The sequence below is a fragment of the Phyllostomus hastatus genome, unplaced genomic scaffold, assembly GCF_019186645.2.
Source record: "Phyllostomus hastatus isolate PE091 unplaced genomic scaffold, TTU_PhHast_1.1 phas_scaffold_555, whole genome shotgun sequence".
In the NCBI taxonomy this organism is placed as follows: Eukaryota; Metazoa; Chordata; class Mammalia; order Chiroptera; family Phyllostomidae; genus Phyllostomus; species Phyllostomus hastatus.
The window spans coordinates 1,152,880-1,169,030 of NW_025334036.1; the positions used below are offsets into that span (position 1 = coordinate 1,152,880).

Consider the following 16,151-nt stretch of genomic DNA (forward strand, 5'->3'; position numbering starts at 1 on the left):
CTTCACCCCCGGCCAGACAGAGCGTGGGCTGCGCGGGGAGGGGGCCGGCAGCCCCTGGCAGGCTCGCGGACCAATCTGGGCGTTCAGATACTTCATGTATGGAAAAGCAGACACCTCTCCCCAAGCCTCGGCTTGCGTTATGCTTAATATCCAGACATTTCCACTGAAGTTGGAATCAAGGCCAGGAGGCTGCTGTGGAAACTCTGGTCAATGCAAACTAGAGAAGGAAAAGGTGTGAAAATACAGAAGTTGTGCCTTTGCAAAACCAATGTATATATTTGCCTTTTTTTTTATTGGAAGGCAGGAGAAAAATGGGTACTATTTGCAGCAGATAAATATACCAAATTAACAGTCTCTCTTGCTTGGGGCTCACTTAGAAATGTGGATGAAAAAGTCTCATTCTCACTCATAGCAAAACCATAAAAAAATAGGGATATAAACTTATCCGGGAATATGTTCTTTTGTATAAAATTTCTAATTTCTCCCGGGGGACTAAAGGGGACTTTAGTGTATGGACAAATGATTCTTATTCTTAAACAAGGAAATAACCATATAGAATCCTCTTTAAATGTAAATTCAATGTAGTCTCTATCAAATTCCAAGTAGAATTATTTTATTTTATTTTACTTTATTTTAATCTTTATTGAATTTTTTTTCAATAAAATTCCCATTCCCATTTAGTCCCCTTATACCCCCGTCCCCCGCCAGGGAGAATTTTGTTTTCATCTTGACACAATGGTTCCAGGTCTTGCGTGGAAGAACAGAGAGAGACAGTGCACAGAATCTCGATGAAGAGACCGCAGGGCCAGTCGCCAGGCTGGGTACGAAAATGGAAGCACGCACACCCGGCCGAGTATAGTGCAAGCCGGTGGAGGGCTTACACCAGAGGAAGCGCATTATATGTATTAGTGCATCCTCCTCCTCCCCACCACCCTGTGACGCAGATGCTAATGCTGCTGTCGCAGCTGAGGAAGTGGGGGCTCAGGGGGATAACCGTGCTGCCCACGGCCACACGGGGAGAAGTGCGGGATCGGGGCATGAGGGCGTCCTGCCTCAGCACCCATGTGTCAGTGTTCCGCCCTCTGTCGTCCTGCACTGCCCTTACCACACAGAGACAGGGATTGCACCAGCATGTCACCGGCCCAGGGAAGACCTCCCAGGGGGGTGGGACGAGGAGCCCAGAATCACAGGGACACAAGAAACTGTGGTGCTGCTGGTGGCACTTCAAGCTGATGGGACAGGTGGCTGTTTCCTAAAAATGATTGTGAAATAACCGAATAGTCATTAGTGCGAGCTGTTTTCCTATCTACGTCCCCACAACAAAATAAAGTCCAAATCCATCGATTAATGACTGTAAAAAAGTGAAGCCAAAAAAGTAATCAGGTGAATATGTAGATGAATATTTGTCAGAAACCTGGGATTGTGGAAGTCTTTCTAAGTATATCTCAAAACCATAAAGGAAAAGCCTGACAGATATGATTACTAAAATAGGAGTACATTTATTTATAAAAAAGACACCAGAAACAATTAAAAAGTAAATGATAAGCTGGAAAAAATATTTGCTATATAATTTATCATTATATTTATTTTTTAAAATTCAGGGGAAAAAGAAAATCAAGGGGGGGAATTTCCATTTCAAGAATCAGTCCTTCAGCATGTCGATATTCTAAGGCTTTCTTTCCCCAAGCTTCCTCCTCCCTCCAGCTCAGACCCCTGGCCTCCAGGTTCCTGCAAGTCTGCAGCGCCCGGGCAGTCCCAGGCCCCTGTGTTCGCCTCCCGCCTGCCCTCTAGCGGACGGAGGAGGGCAGTGCACAGAGGCTGCTGAGGGTCTGGGCAAGCCCCGGCCACTCTCTCAGTCTAGTTGCTGCGGGTTGAGAGGGCCTTGGGGCCGACGATTTGTGAAACGTCAACACTGGCGGTACTACCTATGTCCTCACCCCACTCGGACATCATTATACTTTTTCCATATACTGGCGGCCTTAAAAAAAAAAAAGCAATTGGTTCGAACCCTTCGCAACAATGAGGAGCCCTAGCAATTTATATTAATCAGTCATCAAGTATTCAAAGATTCATATAACACCCACTGGGTGCAAGTATGAACAAGACATAAATAATGCAAATCAGACATTTCAGTCATTTAAAAATAATTTCCTTCCCAGATGGGCCCTGTTGTTTTCGGCTTTAACAGAACGTTACCGCTTGTCACTGGCCGTCATGCTGTTTCCGTTCCCCGTGTGTCACGGCAGCCAGGACGTGTTTAAAGGACAGGGACAGTTTGGAGTGTCCGTGTGCTGGCGGCAGCCCCGCCCGGGTGGGAGCCCCTGAGTCCGTCTCCATCCTTCCGCTCATCCCTCCACCTATACCTCCTTCTTTCCTTCCTCCCATCCATCCATCCATCCGTCCACCCATCTTCTTCCCATCCACATATCCTCCCACACATCCTCTCATCCATGCATCCATACATCCATCCATCCATCCACCCATCTCCCTTTCTTTCCATCAAAACAGGGGCCAGACCACCTCTTCTTGGGCTGCGAGAAGAGTAGATTTGGTAAGAGATGATCTTATCTAATTCACGCTGTGGGGCTTGTCCCAGCATCACCCGATGCTCGACGAGTGGCAACAGGGGGCCTCACCCTTGGGTACCGCAACTGCTGCACCCTTTCCCACCAACATCGGAAGTCTGTGTGACTCCCCCCTGCTCACGAAGGCTTACAGATGAGGTGCAGTTAGCCTTGGCTGGCTGGCTGGAAGAGCGGAGGGAGAGCAGTGAAAAATCTCCCTGTACAATGCCATGAATTATCAGTAATGGATGGCTCCCTGTCACAGTGATTCTGCTGCATCATAGGAAGCAATTTCTGGTGTCAAATGAGGTGGAGAATGAATGTGAGTTTCCCTAAACTTTCTCCTATGCTTTCAACGTTGGTACTGAGCTCAGCAGAACTGATTTATGGGAAGCCATGGGAAACATTTCCAAGGCTAGGAAAAGAAGGTTAAATCTGTCAGGAAGACAAACCGAATGGCCTCTTAATTAAAAATATAAACTCAGCAGATGAAAATACACAGCTACGTTTATCTGTGCCATGGAGTCAGCGTGGCAACTCTACGCTGAAAGTCATTAAATGCCGAACATACCGTGCTGTTCTTTGGAAACTATGTCCATGACCAAGAAAGGCAGGCTCGGCCAACACGGAGAGACAGATAGTAATAGTCAATGGTCGTGGGGCCATTTGGGTTTCATAGCCATCCACCCGTTTAGATCAATGATTTCAGACTCAGAGAGGGAGGTTGTACTTAACAAGGACAATACTTGCTTGAGGTAGAAAATTAAAAAGACATGATTTGTGCCCCAATGAAAGTGATTCTTCGGCTGCCATTTAGTTTTTAATTTCCGGCGAGCTTGCCTAATCTCAGTGCTGGTGCCATCGACTGGACTGTGAAGTGTCATGTCATCCCACTTATTCCTGGTGAGGTTAAGTAACACGGAAAACTCAACAGCACTTTCCTATGCACTGGGCATGGTCTTAATAAACCTAATTTAAAAGAACTTAGGCCATACCATTTATTTTTTTTGAAAGATTTTATTTATTTATTTTTAGAGCGGGGAAGGGAGGGAGAAAGAGAGGGAGAGAAACATCACTATGTGGTTGCCTCTCTCGTGCCCCCGACTGGTGACCTCTCCTGCAACCCAGGCATGTGCCCTGACTGGGAATTGAACCAGCAACTCTTTGTTTCACAGGCCAGTGCTCAACCCACTGAGCCACACCAGCCGGGGCTAGCTTTCAATGAAATAAGAGAAAAACTTGGATACAGCCTCTTGAGCAATGCATCTCCTTTGAATAAACCTGTATGTTTCTCTCCAGCTGTGTGCTATAATAATGCATAACCTCCTAAGGTCTATACTTTGGTTTCTCATTCTGTGGTCGATAACAGGCAAACATAAGGCTCAGATTGTTGAGGTGGGAAACCACAGGATCCCTACACGTCGGGGACCGAGACGTTGTTTTACCCCTCCTTCCTCACACACCCTGTTCGCACAAGCGCCAGCACGAAATCGGGCTTCCACTCAAACCCTGACATGGTTTGAAGATTACAGAGCAATTTGGGAGGAATTTTGCTTCAGAAGTACATAGTTTTGTCTCATTTGAGGCCATTAGTCTTGCTTCTGTAAAACTCAAGCGTGAATTTTATATGTTGATGTTAAAACACACAGCTCCTGTCAGGCTGCAAGGGCAAGAAGGATACTGCAGTCCTCCCAGGCCACTAAGGTCATCCATTATTTTTCTGAGCGTTCTCTGAGTTGATTGAAAACTTATGGGCTAAACAACATAATTGTCAGCACACCCTATGTTGGAAGGATCCATGGCCCATGTCACTAGTCCCCAGTAGACCTCTGCCCACCTGTTTTTTTTTAAATTAGTTATTTTTAGAGAAATTGGAAGGGAGGGAGAGAAACATCAATGTGCAGTTGCCTCTTGCGTGCCCCCTACTGGGGACCTGGCACGCAACCCAGACATGTGCCCTGACTGGGAATCAAACCCATGACCCTTTGGTTTGCAGGCCGGTGCTCAATCCACTGAGCCACCTGTTTTTGGATGTCATCCCTGGACATCTTCCCTTGTGATCTTTCTAGGGACTCATCTCTCAAGATTGTCCACATTTCCAGGCTATGGGTGAATCGCTCCTTGGTCTCCAGTTAGACACCTACATCTGGGTCTCATCCTCAGTTCAGACAGCCTCAAAGCACCCCACAGGCCAGGCCCCCAAAGACCTTCTCCTGGGAACCCCGGAAGGAGGCCTCTTTCACTCCAAGCTTCACACCCTTCCCAGCTCCGTTCCCAAACAACCGTTCCAGGCGAACTTGGACAGTCATGGGGCATTGGCAGGGGCGCTCCTGTTTTCCCGTTCCCTGCAGTGCAGATATCACCCACCTTGCCCCCGACAGGCCAGCCTGCCATAGCCCAGCCCGAAGATGGGGTTGAAACACCTAACCCTCGGCAAGAAGCCCTCCAGGCAACCTTGGGGCATTTTTTCAGGGAAGAATAAGAAACAACTAAAAAAGAGAGGATATCTGAGTAATCACATGGCTCCTTGCAGGAAGAGCTCAGCTCCAAATAGGCTGTTTTTCATTCTGTAAGTCAGAGGCAGCCCCTCCGCCGCAGGAGCCAGCACTTTGCCGGTGGAAGGAAGTGAGCGTGCACGGAGTCGGGCGGTGCTGAGCCGGAGCAAGTCCTGGGGGGCCTCACAGTGCAGGCCGGCGAGGTCTGCTGAGGATCCAGCTTAAGGCGTGTGCCTGCCGAGAGGCTGAGAAGGTTCTGGAACCAGACCGTCAGGTCTGACACCAGCAGCACCTATCAGCTTGGAAAGCAGGAGCGGAGGACGCTGGCAGAAGAAGAACTCAGACACAGGAAGATGAAGCCCCGGAGGGCCAGAACCTCCCTGCTGCCTGGGATCCTCCTGCTGGGAGGAAAGGATCCCAGAGGAGGGGGGACTGGGGCCCAACCGAGCAGCTGTCTGGCGGCAGGGCCTGGAGGGAAGTCCCTGTCACTCGGTACAGACAGGGGGAAGGAGAGACTTGCAGAGATAGGTTCCTGGAGAGAAGGGACTGTGGCTCCGCCGTCCCCTGGCCCCCACAGAGGGGGTGCTGGGCAGGGCGCCGTGGCACTCGCACTGGGGGTGTGGCCCACAGGACCGCGTGGCCCAGCAGTGGTACGAGGCTCCCACAACCTGACAATCTTAGGTCCCAGGGGAAGGTGAAGCCACTGCCCCTGGTTCAAGTTAACTCCACTGCCTGGACAGTCAGTGTGAGGGTCACTCTCGGACCCTCCCTGTCCCTCGTATCATCAGAGTCCGTCAGGACAGCACCTAGAATGATGGCAGGTGCCAGGCAGGTGACGTGGTGGAGGGCCCAGGTGAAGTGTGGAAGCTGGAGACCACGCGTCCCAGCCAGAGGGGACAGCCGCCGTTGGGCTCCTGGTGGTCCTGTTTCACGTGGGAATGCAGGCTCAGTGTGGCAGGAGTTTGGTTTTTGTAAAACAAACCCGATCTCCAGATTTTTAAAAAAATCTCTGATTTTGTGTGTGGTTAACCTACTTTATTATTATTTTTTAAACACTGTGTGAGCCCAATAAAGACATCCACGAGCTGGATCCAGCCTAGACAGCAAGGCCACTCCCACTGTGGCTTCCAGGCGCTGTCACCCCCAGGCGGATCCAGGCACAGGTGTGACCGCCCCTCCCCCACCCTTCCTGGGCGAGGCCACAGGAAGCTGATGACTCACCCCTCGCTGCCTCCTGGTGTCCTCCTGGGCTCCTGGGTTCCGGTTCTGGGTCCCATCCTCCTTGGCCACTGGCTTTGCCTCTGTCTTCTGTTGGCCACAGCAGCCTGAGATCTGGGTGGTCCCAGCAGGTCACAGGAGGGTCATGGGCAGAAAAGGCCAGCCCATGGTTGAAGCGCATCCCCGACCACCCACACCAGCCTCCTGCCTGTCGGTTCCGGTGGCGCAAGCTCGGGTGTACGTGCGCCACTGGGTGCCCGCTGACGCCGGCACGGACGATGCCCAGGCAGACTCAGCACCTGACGGGAACAGCAAAGTGGCGCTACTGGAAGACGGAGGGGGCCGGGCGAGGGCAGTGAGGCAGCCAGAGCACCCGCAGGAACGACAGTGCTGCCACGACCTGCAGGACCGCCGTGGGCAGGAGCAGGTGCGGGAGGTGGGGATGCACGTCCCGCTTGGCCGTGACGACGTGGAGACCCTCCTTCGATGTCCGCGCAGACGTTAGGGTGGGCAGTTGGAGACGGGACACCGGAGCTCAGTTAATATGCTTTCTGCACGTCAGGCGCTTCATCCTCTTAGGAGGCTGCCGTGCCGACCCCTCTCATCTCTGTTTCACCGATGAGTAAACCGAGGCACAGAGAGGTTAAGGCCGTCGGAACTGTCCACGTTGTCTCTGAAGGCGAGGGGACAAGCATCGCTCGTGGAGCAGGTGCAAGAAGAGAGAGTTGCCCCCGCCGGCTCGCTGGAGACATTGCTTGGGTCAGAGGGGAGGCTGTGAGGGGCCCAACTCAGGGGGAGTAGGGCGCAGGCGACCCTTGACGTCAGGGTCAATTCACAGCCTTTCTCACGCCCCCACCGCTGACCTTTGCCCCCATCACATCCCCGACACCGGCCGTGGACAGGACCTGCCCACCTGCCTGGGGCCGAGAGGAGAAGTGGCACCAGCGGTGGGACCTTCCCCGTGGCCCAAGAGCCCCAGAAGGAGAGGGTGTGCGGGGAGACCCAGGGACCCGGCAGAGCCCCTTTCCCCGCTGTCTGCTTCGGGCCATCGCGAGGCCTCGCGTCCTCCCCCAGGCCCGGGTGTTCTCCTCACTTAGAGAGAAGCAGCTCGGGATTCCGAGGGCAAACGCTCCCGTGGCCCCCCCCCCCCCCCGGCATCCTCCGGACTCCTGAGCGGGGGAGCGGCCCAAAACCACAGAAGCAACTAGTAGAAGGAATACGGCTCCCACCCCGAGGGAGCTCTGAACGGCCTTTTGTGCTGCCCATAATGGCATTCACTCTGCTCGCTGGACAACCATGGAAACCAAGAGCGAAGGCATTTTTATGAAGTTCCAGCTCAAAAAGCTGAATCACAGTCATGGCAGCTTTTCTCCAACGACACAGAAGCATCAACTCTGTTCTCGGCCCCCTGGCCCCTGACGTTTGGGTCTTAGGCACGTCTGTATGTAACACCACAGAGCACTTTCTGATGCGTTGCTTGGCTGTGCTTCCATTCTTTGCGGAGCTCTTGGGCATTTTCCAATCCTAGACGTCTTCCAAGGATCAATATCTTCCCTTTGCAGCTGGAAACAAGAAGGGGGAGGCCTGTGGAATGTAATTCATGAATGAAAGGCGGAAAGGAACCTGTCCTGATTTCATTCATTTCTTAACGGTGCCAGATCTTCCTGTGTAGGGAAGTGAGGGAGTCGGCAGCAAGCACAGACCCGGAGGTCCAGCTCAGGCCACACCCAGCACTCGGACTCGAAGGAAAACCTGGAGTGGGCAGCAAAGGGTCAGAGGCCAGAGCAGAAATGGTGGAGGGCCAGAGCTGGGCCATTTCGAGAAACCCCTGACACAGGAACAAAGAAGGGAAGGAAGAGAACAGAGCTTGGATGAACAACACAGAACATCTAGCAGGTGGTGTGCTGAGTCGGCTCCCACTGGCTGCGAGAGCCCGTCCTTACACCCTCAGGACTTCTGTGAGCTTGTTGACCCGACCGGGTGGACCCGACCGGGCTGACCTGACCTGGTTGACCCGACCGGGTTGACACGACCCGGCCAAGGGTAACCCAGCTGGTCGGAGGTTCAAGCCGGGTCTCCCCTGCAGGCCGTTCCCCGTCTCGGCTGTCACACATCCAAGGCCAGGACGCCGACGAGACTATCATTGTGCATAGACTCGTTTATCGCTTCTAAAAATGTGGGCTTGATTTTGAAAAGGAAGCCTCTTTGCATTTCTGAAAAAGTGGGCTGTTGCTTTAATGAGGGGAGGCCGTGCTGTTCCCCCAAGAGCTGCTCAAACAAGAATGAAAGGCTCAGCAGGGCCCTGCTCGCTCTCGATTAATATTAATGGCGCGAACCCCAGAAGAACACTGGGCAGAGGCCCCAGCTGCACAGAGGACGGGGCCTGGAACCAGCCAGAAAACCTGGCCAGAAGCCTGGCGCTGCATGTAAAGGCCTTGTGTCTTCAGAAGAGTCATTTCATCTCTCTCCCTGTGCTTCCGTGTCCTCCTCTGCACAATGAGAGGACCTTGGCTTGCTGGCTCATTTCCAAGAAGCCCACCATACAATTTTACATGAACGCCCACCCAGCGAGGGCAGGTAGGTGAGGGGCTCCCTCTTCCTCCGAGTTCCGGCGGCGCTTGTGGCTCACGCATCCGTTTCCCATCCGTGGTGGCGTGACCGTGTGTGGCCCGACTCTTTTTCCTTTTGGAGCACACGTTATCTATGACAGGGGCTGGCTGACGTCTGTTTTTCCCTGTGCACAAAACCCTCGGATCATGGAAGACCCTGGAGTTGGTTGTTCAGGGGATGAATGAATCGGGTGGGCAGGTGGGTGGGTCGGGGTCGCAAACCGTGAGGCGTGGGCCAGCCTGGAGTCCGCCCCTCCCCACAACCGGGGGTCGAAGAGCCGGCCAATCCTGCATGGAATTCGAGACTCACCCTGCGTGGGGGCGCCTGCCATCTTGCAATCCCAGCCTGTTTCCGCTCTTTTGCATTTTTAAATTCATCGTCTCATTTCTCAGATTGGACCCTGTCGTCCGGTGTCACGGCTATGCCGATGCGATTATGTTGACGGGCTAATGAAGTGTGATGTCCTTTATTGCACATCCTGCCCTCAGAAAAACAAGCAAGTGGGGCCAGAAGCCTCTGACTGGGTCCCGGAACACGTCAGGGGCAGTGCCCCGGGAGAGCAGGACGTGGTAATTTGGGGGCTGAGCTGGTTTAGGTGCAACTGAGCCGGAATCGCGGAACGTATTTGCCAGCGTTTGCGCTGTGCCGTCGCCACTGAGCCGAAACGATGGGATGGGTGCTTGAACGTGGGCCACGACGTTTCGGGGGGACACTGCGGGGAGCAAAAGCAGAGACTCTTCTGCTTACGTCTCACCCGACGCCCCCTTTACCTCCGATTTCTACCTTGTTCTATTTTTTCCTCCCAACTCGGCGCCGGCTCTCTCACGATCTTGCATCTCGATGTTCCACCTGACTTCCTCTTGAAACTCTCGAAAAAGGCCCGAGGCCCAGGTCTCGTCTCACATAATGAATATTTCTCAAAGGAGACAGAAAGAGCCCATTGTTCCAATTTGCAAATGATCCCACGAGGAGAAAAAAAAAACCCTGGCACGTGGGTTCCCTATTTCCAAGGTCATCTTGATCGGCCGGAGAGGCCCAGGGTGACCTGTTCCCGGGACGCAGCCAAGCGTCTGCGTGTGAGCGCTCCGAGTTCGGGCGGACGCCGTGATGTCACAGCCAGCGCTACCGGCCGTGCGGCACAGACTGGCTAAGAGCCGGGGTGCGGAGCCCAACAGGGGGCCCCCCGCTCTGGGGGTGTGTTGTCATCAGTCTCTCCCTGTCTCATCAAGGCCCCGGGGACGGTCGGGGGGGGGGCCCACGTTCCGGCAGGCCGGGGCGGGGCTGCGTGTGCCCACTTTGTTCAGTCCTCTGGGGAAGCCGGGCGCTTCCACCAGGAACGGAGGTGGCTTCTGAACTGGCTGAAGGGAGGGACGCTCCCCTCTCTCCGGGAGCTGGGAGGAAGTGGGGCTGTGGACTGTGCGGGGTAGAGGAGGCTCACGTGGGGGTACGCAGGCCGGGCGAGGGGCTCCAACGCGCCCCTGTGGTTTGCTCGGTTTGGCTTGGTTTGCCGTCGGTCGTTGCCCTTCAGCACACATGTGGCAGATGAAGTAGGAGCACAGAGAACTGCCAGTCTCCGGAGCACCCAGCTTCTGGGCCAGTAGCTGGAGATCCTCCTGGGGTCCGGCCCCAGTCCCAGGGATGGGAAGGAGCAGCAAGTACCCTTTTTTTAATATATATAGATTTTACGTATTTATTTTTAGAGAGGGGGAAGGGAAAGAGAGAGGGAGAGAACCATCAGTCTGTGGTTGCCTCTCACGCGCCCCCTACTGGGAACCTGGCCTGCAACCCAGGCATGTGCCCTGACTGGGAATCGAACCAGTGACTCTTTGGTTTGCCGGCCGGCACTCCATCCGCTGAGCCACAGGAAGTGCCCTTTGTAAATGAGGAGGTCAGAGCCCTACCTTAAGGCTGACCAGGACTCAGCCAGGGCGTGGGCAGCCGTGCCCAGCAGCTTGGCCAGTTAGGAGGGTCCCTGACAGAGGCAGGTGCTGATCTGGAGGGACCTCTGGGCCAGATGGTGCAGGAAGACGGCCACCTGGGGCGGCAAGAGGAAACCGAGACAGATTTGTGGAAAATTCAAATTCCTCGAGGACCCCCAGAGAGGGGGCAGGAGATCCTGTGAAAGGTCAGATTTCTTGCTAACACCGGGAGGGTGGGTGTGTTATACTTGGAGACACAACAGTGGAGTGACAGTGGTTGTTTCCCTTTCTCCGGCCCTCAGTCGCCCGCCTCGCCGATGCGCTGCGGCGGTGCCCACCCCGCCCGCACCCCACCCTCGCTTCCTAAGTGGGAAGCAGGGAGCACCGGCTAGTTCCTGAGGTTCACCTTTACAGCTCGTCCTGGACAGCGTTTGCGGTTCACCTGTAACATTCCGGGGTTGTGTTTACAGTGGGTAGATATTCAAAAGCCCAGAATCTAACCCCTCAACGAGTCAGATGACGTGTTCCCCAAATACAGCACAAAGGCGCCTGCTCTTCCTCTAACGGGGTGACCTACGGGAAGGGGAGGTGTTGTCACCTGTCCTTCACTTGTGGTAATTTGTATGCTAATGGCTGAGCAGTCCCAGACCGGTCGCTTGGATAATGAACTTGGTCTAGCCGTGTTGTATCAGAGTAACCAGGGTGGACGCCAGAGGAATGTTGAATATATCCTGGAAAGGGAAATGAATCATTAACCGGCTCCATTAATTTACTTGGCACTTTCAAGCAAAAATCGCTTTTTTAATATATAACGTAACAAAAGAGCACAAGCACAAAGTTTTAGCATTAACTGCTAAAGCGTCCAGAGAATGTCATTAGGACTGGGAAAAAAAAATTGTCGCCGTCTGTGAGGGTGGTTTCCAAAACGGGCTCACCCAAGCAGGAACACGGTTATCTATTAAAAATCTGAATAATCGCACTCATGCGGCAGTCCTTCGCTGAGCGGCCTCACCAAAGGCGCCGGAGCCTGCGGAATAAGGATGTTCGAGTGATTTAAAACTCCGAAAGGGCTGAGCGGAGGCAAGGGGTAGTTACCATCACCGCCGAGAGCTTCCTCACGCACTTGGAGAAAACAAAGGCCGTGTGGAGTGCTGAGCAGAGTAGAGACCTTTTCCACGTGCCTGGCTCTCCCTTCCAGATGGCGTCCAGTGGTCGTGGACGGCCAGGAGGGGGGAGGAGGGACCCCGGGGCACTCGTGGCTGGAGCAGTCCTCCGGCCAGTGAACGGCAGGCACCCGTGGGAGACCCAGCCCTGGGGGCTGGAATCCTGTGTCCACTCAGCCCCACTCCCCGGAGCCTCTGCGTCCCCCGCCGGGACTCTGTGCGTCCAGACCCTCCCGGGGCTTCCCTGTCCCCTCGCCTGCGGGAGCGCGAGGACCCCGGCAGACCACAGAGAGGCCGAGGGGAGCGAGACACCCGTCGGGCCTGGCTCTGTGACACACCCTTCGACCCTGCAGCCCCACCTGGGTGGCTGCCCAATGTGGAAGCCTCTGCTTCTAGCGTTTTCCATCGGCTCGTTCCACGTGTCTTCCCTGGGAAGTCGGACACACGGGCAGGACTGTCTGTCTGTCTGTCTCTCTCGGCATTGTAGTCTCGAAAGTGTGTGTGTGTGTGGAGCACACCTGCCCGTGGAGATTCCATTTACTCTCCACCGTGGCTGAGCACAGTGGTGGACACCCCCATTTCACAGACGGGGAGAGTGAGGCCGACGGGCGGTAACACAGTTCCAGGGGCAACGGAGGGAGTGACAGAGCGCAAGCCCCACGCCGTGAGCCGCCAAGGCCGGCGAGCGAGCTTTTCCGCGTGGAACTACGATTGCGTCCCCCTCAGATGTGAGTCCCAGACAGAGCGCGGGGGTCTGTCGTTGCCTGCGCTGAACTAAAGGTAAGGAGGTGGCACTGGAGCTCAGGGAGACGGACAGGCGTCTCTCTCCAGCTGAGACAGAGAGGTCAGGAAGAGCAGGGTAAGGGACTGTGGGGGGAGACACGGGCGGCGGGAAGCAAAGCCTGCGGTTACAGCAGCCCTCGGCTCGCCCGGCCACGCCCTCCACTGCGGAGCAAGGCCCCGCTCCCATTCCTGGGCTCCGGTGCTCAGAGTTAGGGGAAGATAAAAATTCCTCGATGATTACACTCTACACAGAGGAAGTCCTGCCTCTCGTATCAGAGGGATAGGAAGCCGCCCACCAAGGACTGCTCTCTCCCACCCAGTGTCAGCACTGGGGCTGGCGACTAGGGTCATTCCTGGGAGGACGGTGCCCAGGATCCCATGCTGTGGGCCCAGCAGCGGGTCTGTGCTAATTTTTTTTTTTAAGTGCAAATCTCAGCTTCCAACTCAATATCCTCTTTGGAATATAAAAGAGCCCGAGGCTGTTTCAAGGTTGAGTGGAATTCCTGAGCCTGTTAGCTGGTCACAGTCTACTAACCCTCGTAATTAGCGGGAGCCCACTGTATCGGGTATTCGCCTCGGTGTTCAGCTCCATCTCAGACTCAAGCAAGAGTGGGGCTCCCATCCATTCTCCATGTTTCTGGGTCCTCACCTGCATAGCACCGACAGACAAGAAAGAGATCGACTGCCCAAATCGCCCCCGCCCCATCCCTTCGCACCCCCACCCCGACTCAGGCCACCTAGTCCCAGCGTTGTGGGCACCCCAGTTGGAAGCCTTGCGTAGCTCCTGAGCTGCGTGACCTTGGGAAGGTCACCTCTCTGCCCTGAGCCTCTGTCCCCTTATCTGCAAACTCTGAGGGCTGAACTGGGTGAGGCCAAAGGTCCTTTGTACCTCTGAGGGGCAGTCCCCCGGCGGGGTGGGGGGAGACGACGAAACGTCGCCTTCTCTGTTAAAATTCCGACTTCCTGACCACTCCCCGAAAACCACAGCCCGCCGGACTCCAGGGGGGACATCAGAGACACATTTGGAGACAACACCCAAACGGTCCGCTCCTGGTGTTGGGGCTGCAAACGCCGAGGGGAGGGACTTGCCTGTCTCAGACGGGCGTGTGAAGGCAGAGAAGGGACAGGTCTGCGAGGGAGGAGGGGCAGGGGAGCGGGGGCTGCTGGGGACAGATCGGGGCAGCCCTGGGGACGCAGCGGGCCCGAGAGGGAGCCAATCCCGGGAGCCACGTTCTCTCAGGTGGGTGTCTACCTTCTCTGACGTGCAGTGAGCTGCGTGCCGTCTCCTGCAGCGGCCGTCAGAAATCCTCAGTCGTGTCTACTGCGAGTTAAGTGCCCGTGGGCATTTGAGCGTGTTGCCCTCTGGGGCCTGGGGGGAGAGGGGCTGACTTGCCATTTGGCTCGATGTCGGGGACACCAGGGCCCATCTACCCAACCCAAGGATGGGGTTCCCGAGCAGATGTCCTGCGTGGTCGGCCTCACTCTCACCCCCCTGGGCCTGGGCTGGCCCAGTCCCGCCGCGGGAGGTGCACGCGCATGTCTTCACTTCAGCGCCTCTCTCCACGTCTCCACGTCCTGCTCATTGCTTCCGAGCCTCATTTCCACCTCCCCTGGTCACGCCAGCCCTCTGCCCTCACTCCCTCGGGGCGAGCCCGGTGCCCCCAGGCAGCGGTGTGCACCCTGAGTGCAAGTACCGCCTTTGGCTCCTCCCCCGCCCCCCGCCCCCGCCCCCACTCCAAGCCCACGGAGGACCAGGCTGCAGCTTTGGCCCCGGGTCTCCCAACACCTCGCTTTGCACTAGGCAACAGTCTGTGGAATCGATAAACAAATGAATATCTGTAAGCGCCTATTAGTCAGATCAATAATGACAAATGCTGCCCGGAGACCATGCTTTTTTGAAAATACATCCCAACTTTGTGCCTCGACCCCTCAGAACGCTTCCTGTTTGAGGATCTAGGGCAGCCTGGTGTTTTGGGGAGCGTGTCTGAGTTAGGGGCTGCTGCTGGGCCCCCATCCGGGGTGCACTCCTCTTCCGGGTCACCTTCATGGGGCACCCGCCGTGGTGGCGGTTCCTGCTCAAGAGCCATGGTTTCTCACAGGGGGACCCCCGGGTCTTGCACTAAAACACCCGCCCCGAGCTCTCTGCGGCCGGACTCCAGCAGGTTATGCAGACAAAACCATTTTACGTATTTTTTAAAATTCTCAGTTTCCTTGGGTCAATAAGGCAGTTGCGACCAATAGCCTCGGACAGTCCCCAAGGCGAGGAGAGAGCGGAGCTGAGTGCCTGGCTCAGGCCCCCGGCCGCTGCCTGTGCGGCACGGTCCTCAGCGCTCGGGCCTCAGGGATCCCACCCGGAGGCGCAGAGGGTGCGTCCTCGCCGGAGGCTGCCGGCGCTGGGCGCTGGGCGGGGCAGGGCACTCGCGCACCTCCGCCCGGACCCGGGGCGTGGGGCGGGCTGAGCAGCGCCTGCGCGAGGGGGCGCCGTGGTCCGGCGCGCAGCACCTGCGCCTCCCCGCAGCCCTGCCCCCAGCGTGGGGGGCCCACCGCCCGCGGATCCAAGTCTCGCGGTGCTACGGCGGGACCCGCGCCCCCCGGCGCGCGACAAAGGCGGGACCGGGAGAGGCGGCGGCGCGAGCTGCCGCGGAGCTGCCGGCCTTTGTGTGGTGCGCGGGCCGCGCTCGCCCGGGCTCCGCGCGCAGGGCCTCCTCGTCCTCCGGCGACATGGCCACCCCGGCGGCCGTCAACCCTCCGGGTGAGTAGCGGGCCGGGAGCGCGCAGCTGGGGGGCCGGGCGGCTGTCAGCACGCGCAGCCTGGGCTCCGGCATCGCGGCTGTATCCCCAACGCGGCCGGGCCTCGCGTACCTGGACCCCGCAGGGCCAAAGGACCCCGGCCCCAAGCTCCGAGAATGTCACTCTTCTCCCTGCCCGGGCTCTCGGCCTCTGTCGTCGCGCGCGGGGACCTGGGGGAGGGAAAGTTTGGAGCTGGGACCCAGCAGGGCAGCCCGTTCTCCCCGCCCACCTGGTCCTTGGCGCCCTCACCACGGGCCCCTGTGTGTCCCCGTGTTCCATGCGTGTTACAAGCGCACAGACCCGACGTCCCGGCCTCCTGGGCTCCTGTCCTCGGATCCACAGGTCTGTGACCACAGCTCGCTCCCGCGGAGTTGGGGAGTGGAAAGAGCTCACGGGCGGGTGGGAATACTCACCTGTTATGCAACTGTAGCCAGGACATCCTGTTTCGGTGGGGAAGTGCCCTGTCTGAGCGGAGGACCGCCTGAGGGGGCCGAGAGCGGGGGGCGGGGGGGGGGGGCGCGACTGCTCCGAAGTTTGTGCTGTTCAGCGGTGACCGCCGCCGGCAGGCTGGCGCCGGGTCCCTGGGAGTTCGCAGGGGCACTCGGAGGC

General features: G+C 56.6%; 1 protein-coding gene and 1 long non-coding RNA gene across 4 annotated transcripts in view; one reads left to right on the forward strand and one right to left on the reverse strand.

Moving 5' to 3' along the window:
- Positions 1-8,703: 8,703 nt before the first annotated feature.
- Positions 8,704-16,151, forward strand: part of ARNT2 (aryl hydrocarbon receptor nuclear translocator 2) — a 74,563-nt gene continuing 67,115 nt past the window's right edge. For 2 of the 3 annotated variants that reach the window (XM_045824875.1, XM_045824876.1), the window contains exon 1: positions 8,704-8,854. In XM_045824875.1, the coding sequence (XP_045680831.1) occupies positions 8,830-8,854 (25 nt within the window). In that variant the 5' untranslated portion in view covers positions 8,704-8,829. Of the gene's footprint in view, positions 8,855-15,237; positions 15,505-16,151 lie in introns of those variants that run through there. The other variant, XM_045824877.1, reaches the window with a different exon arrangement.
- On the reverse strand, positions 11,633-15,931 carry LOC123809677. The gene is made up of 5 exons (XR_006784054.1): positions 15,843-15,931; positions 15,615-15,712; positions 14,005-14,121; positions 13,288-13,401; positions 11,633-11,833 (listed from the first exon to the last, which is right to left on the reverse strand). It is a non-coding gene; the product is annotated as an uncharacterized LOC123809677 (long non-coding RNA).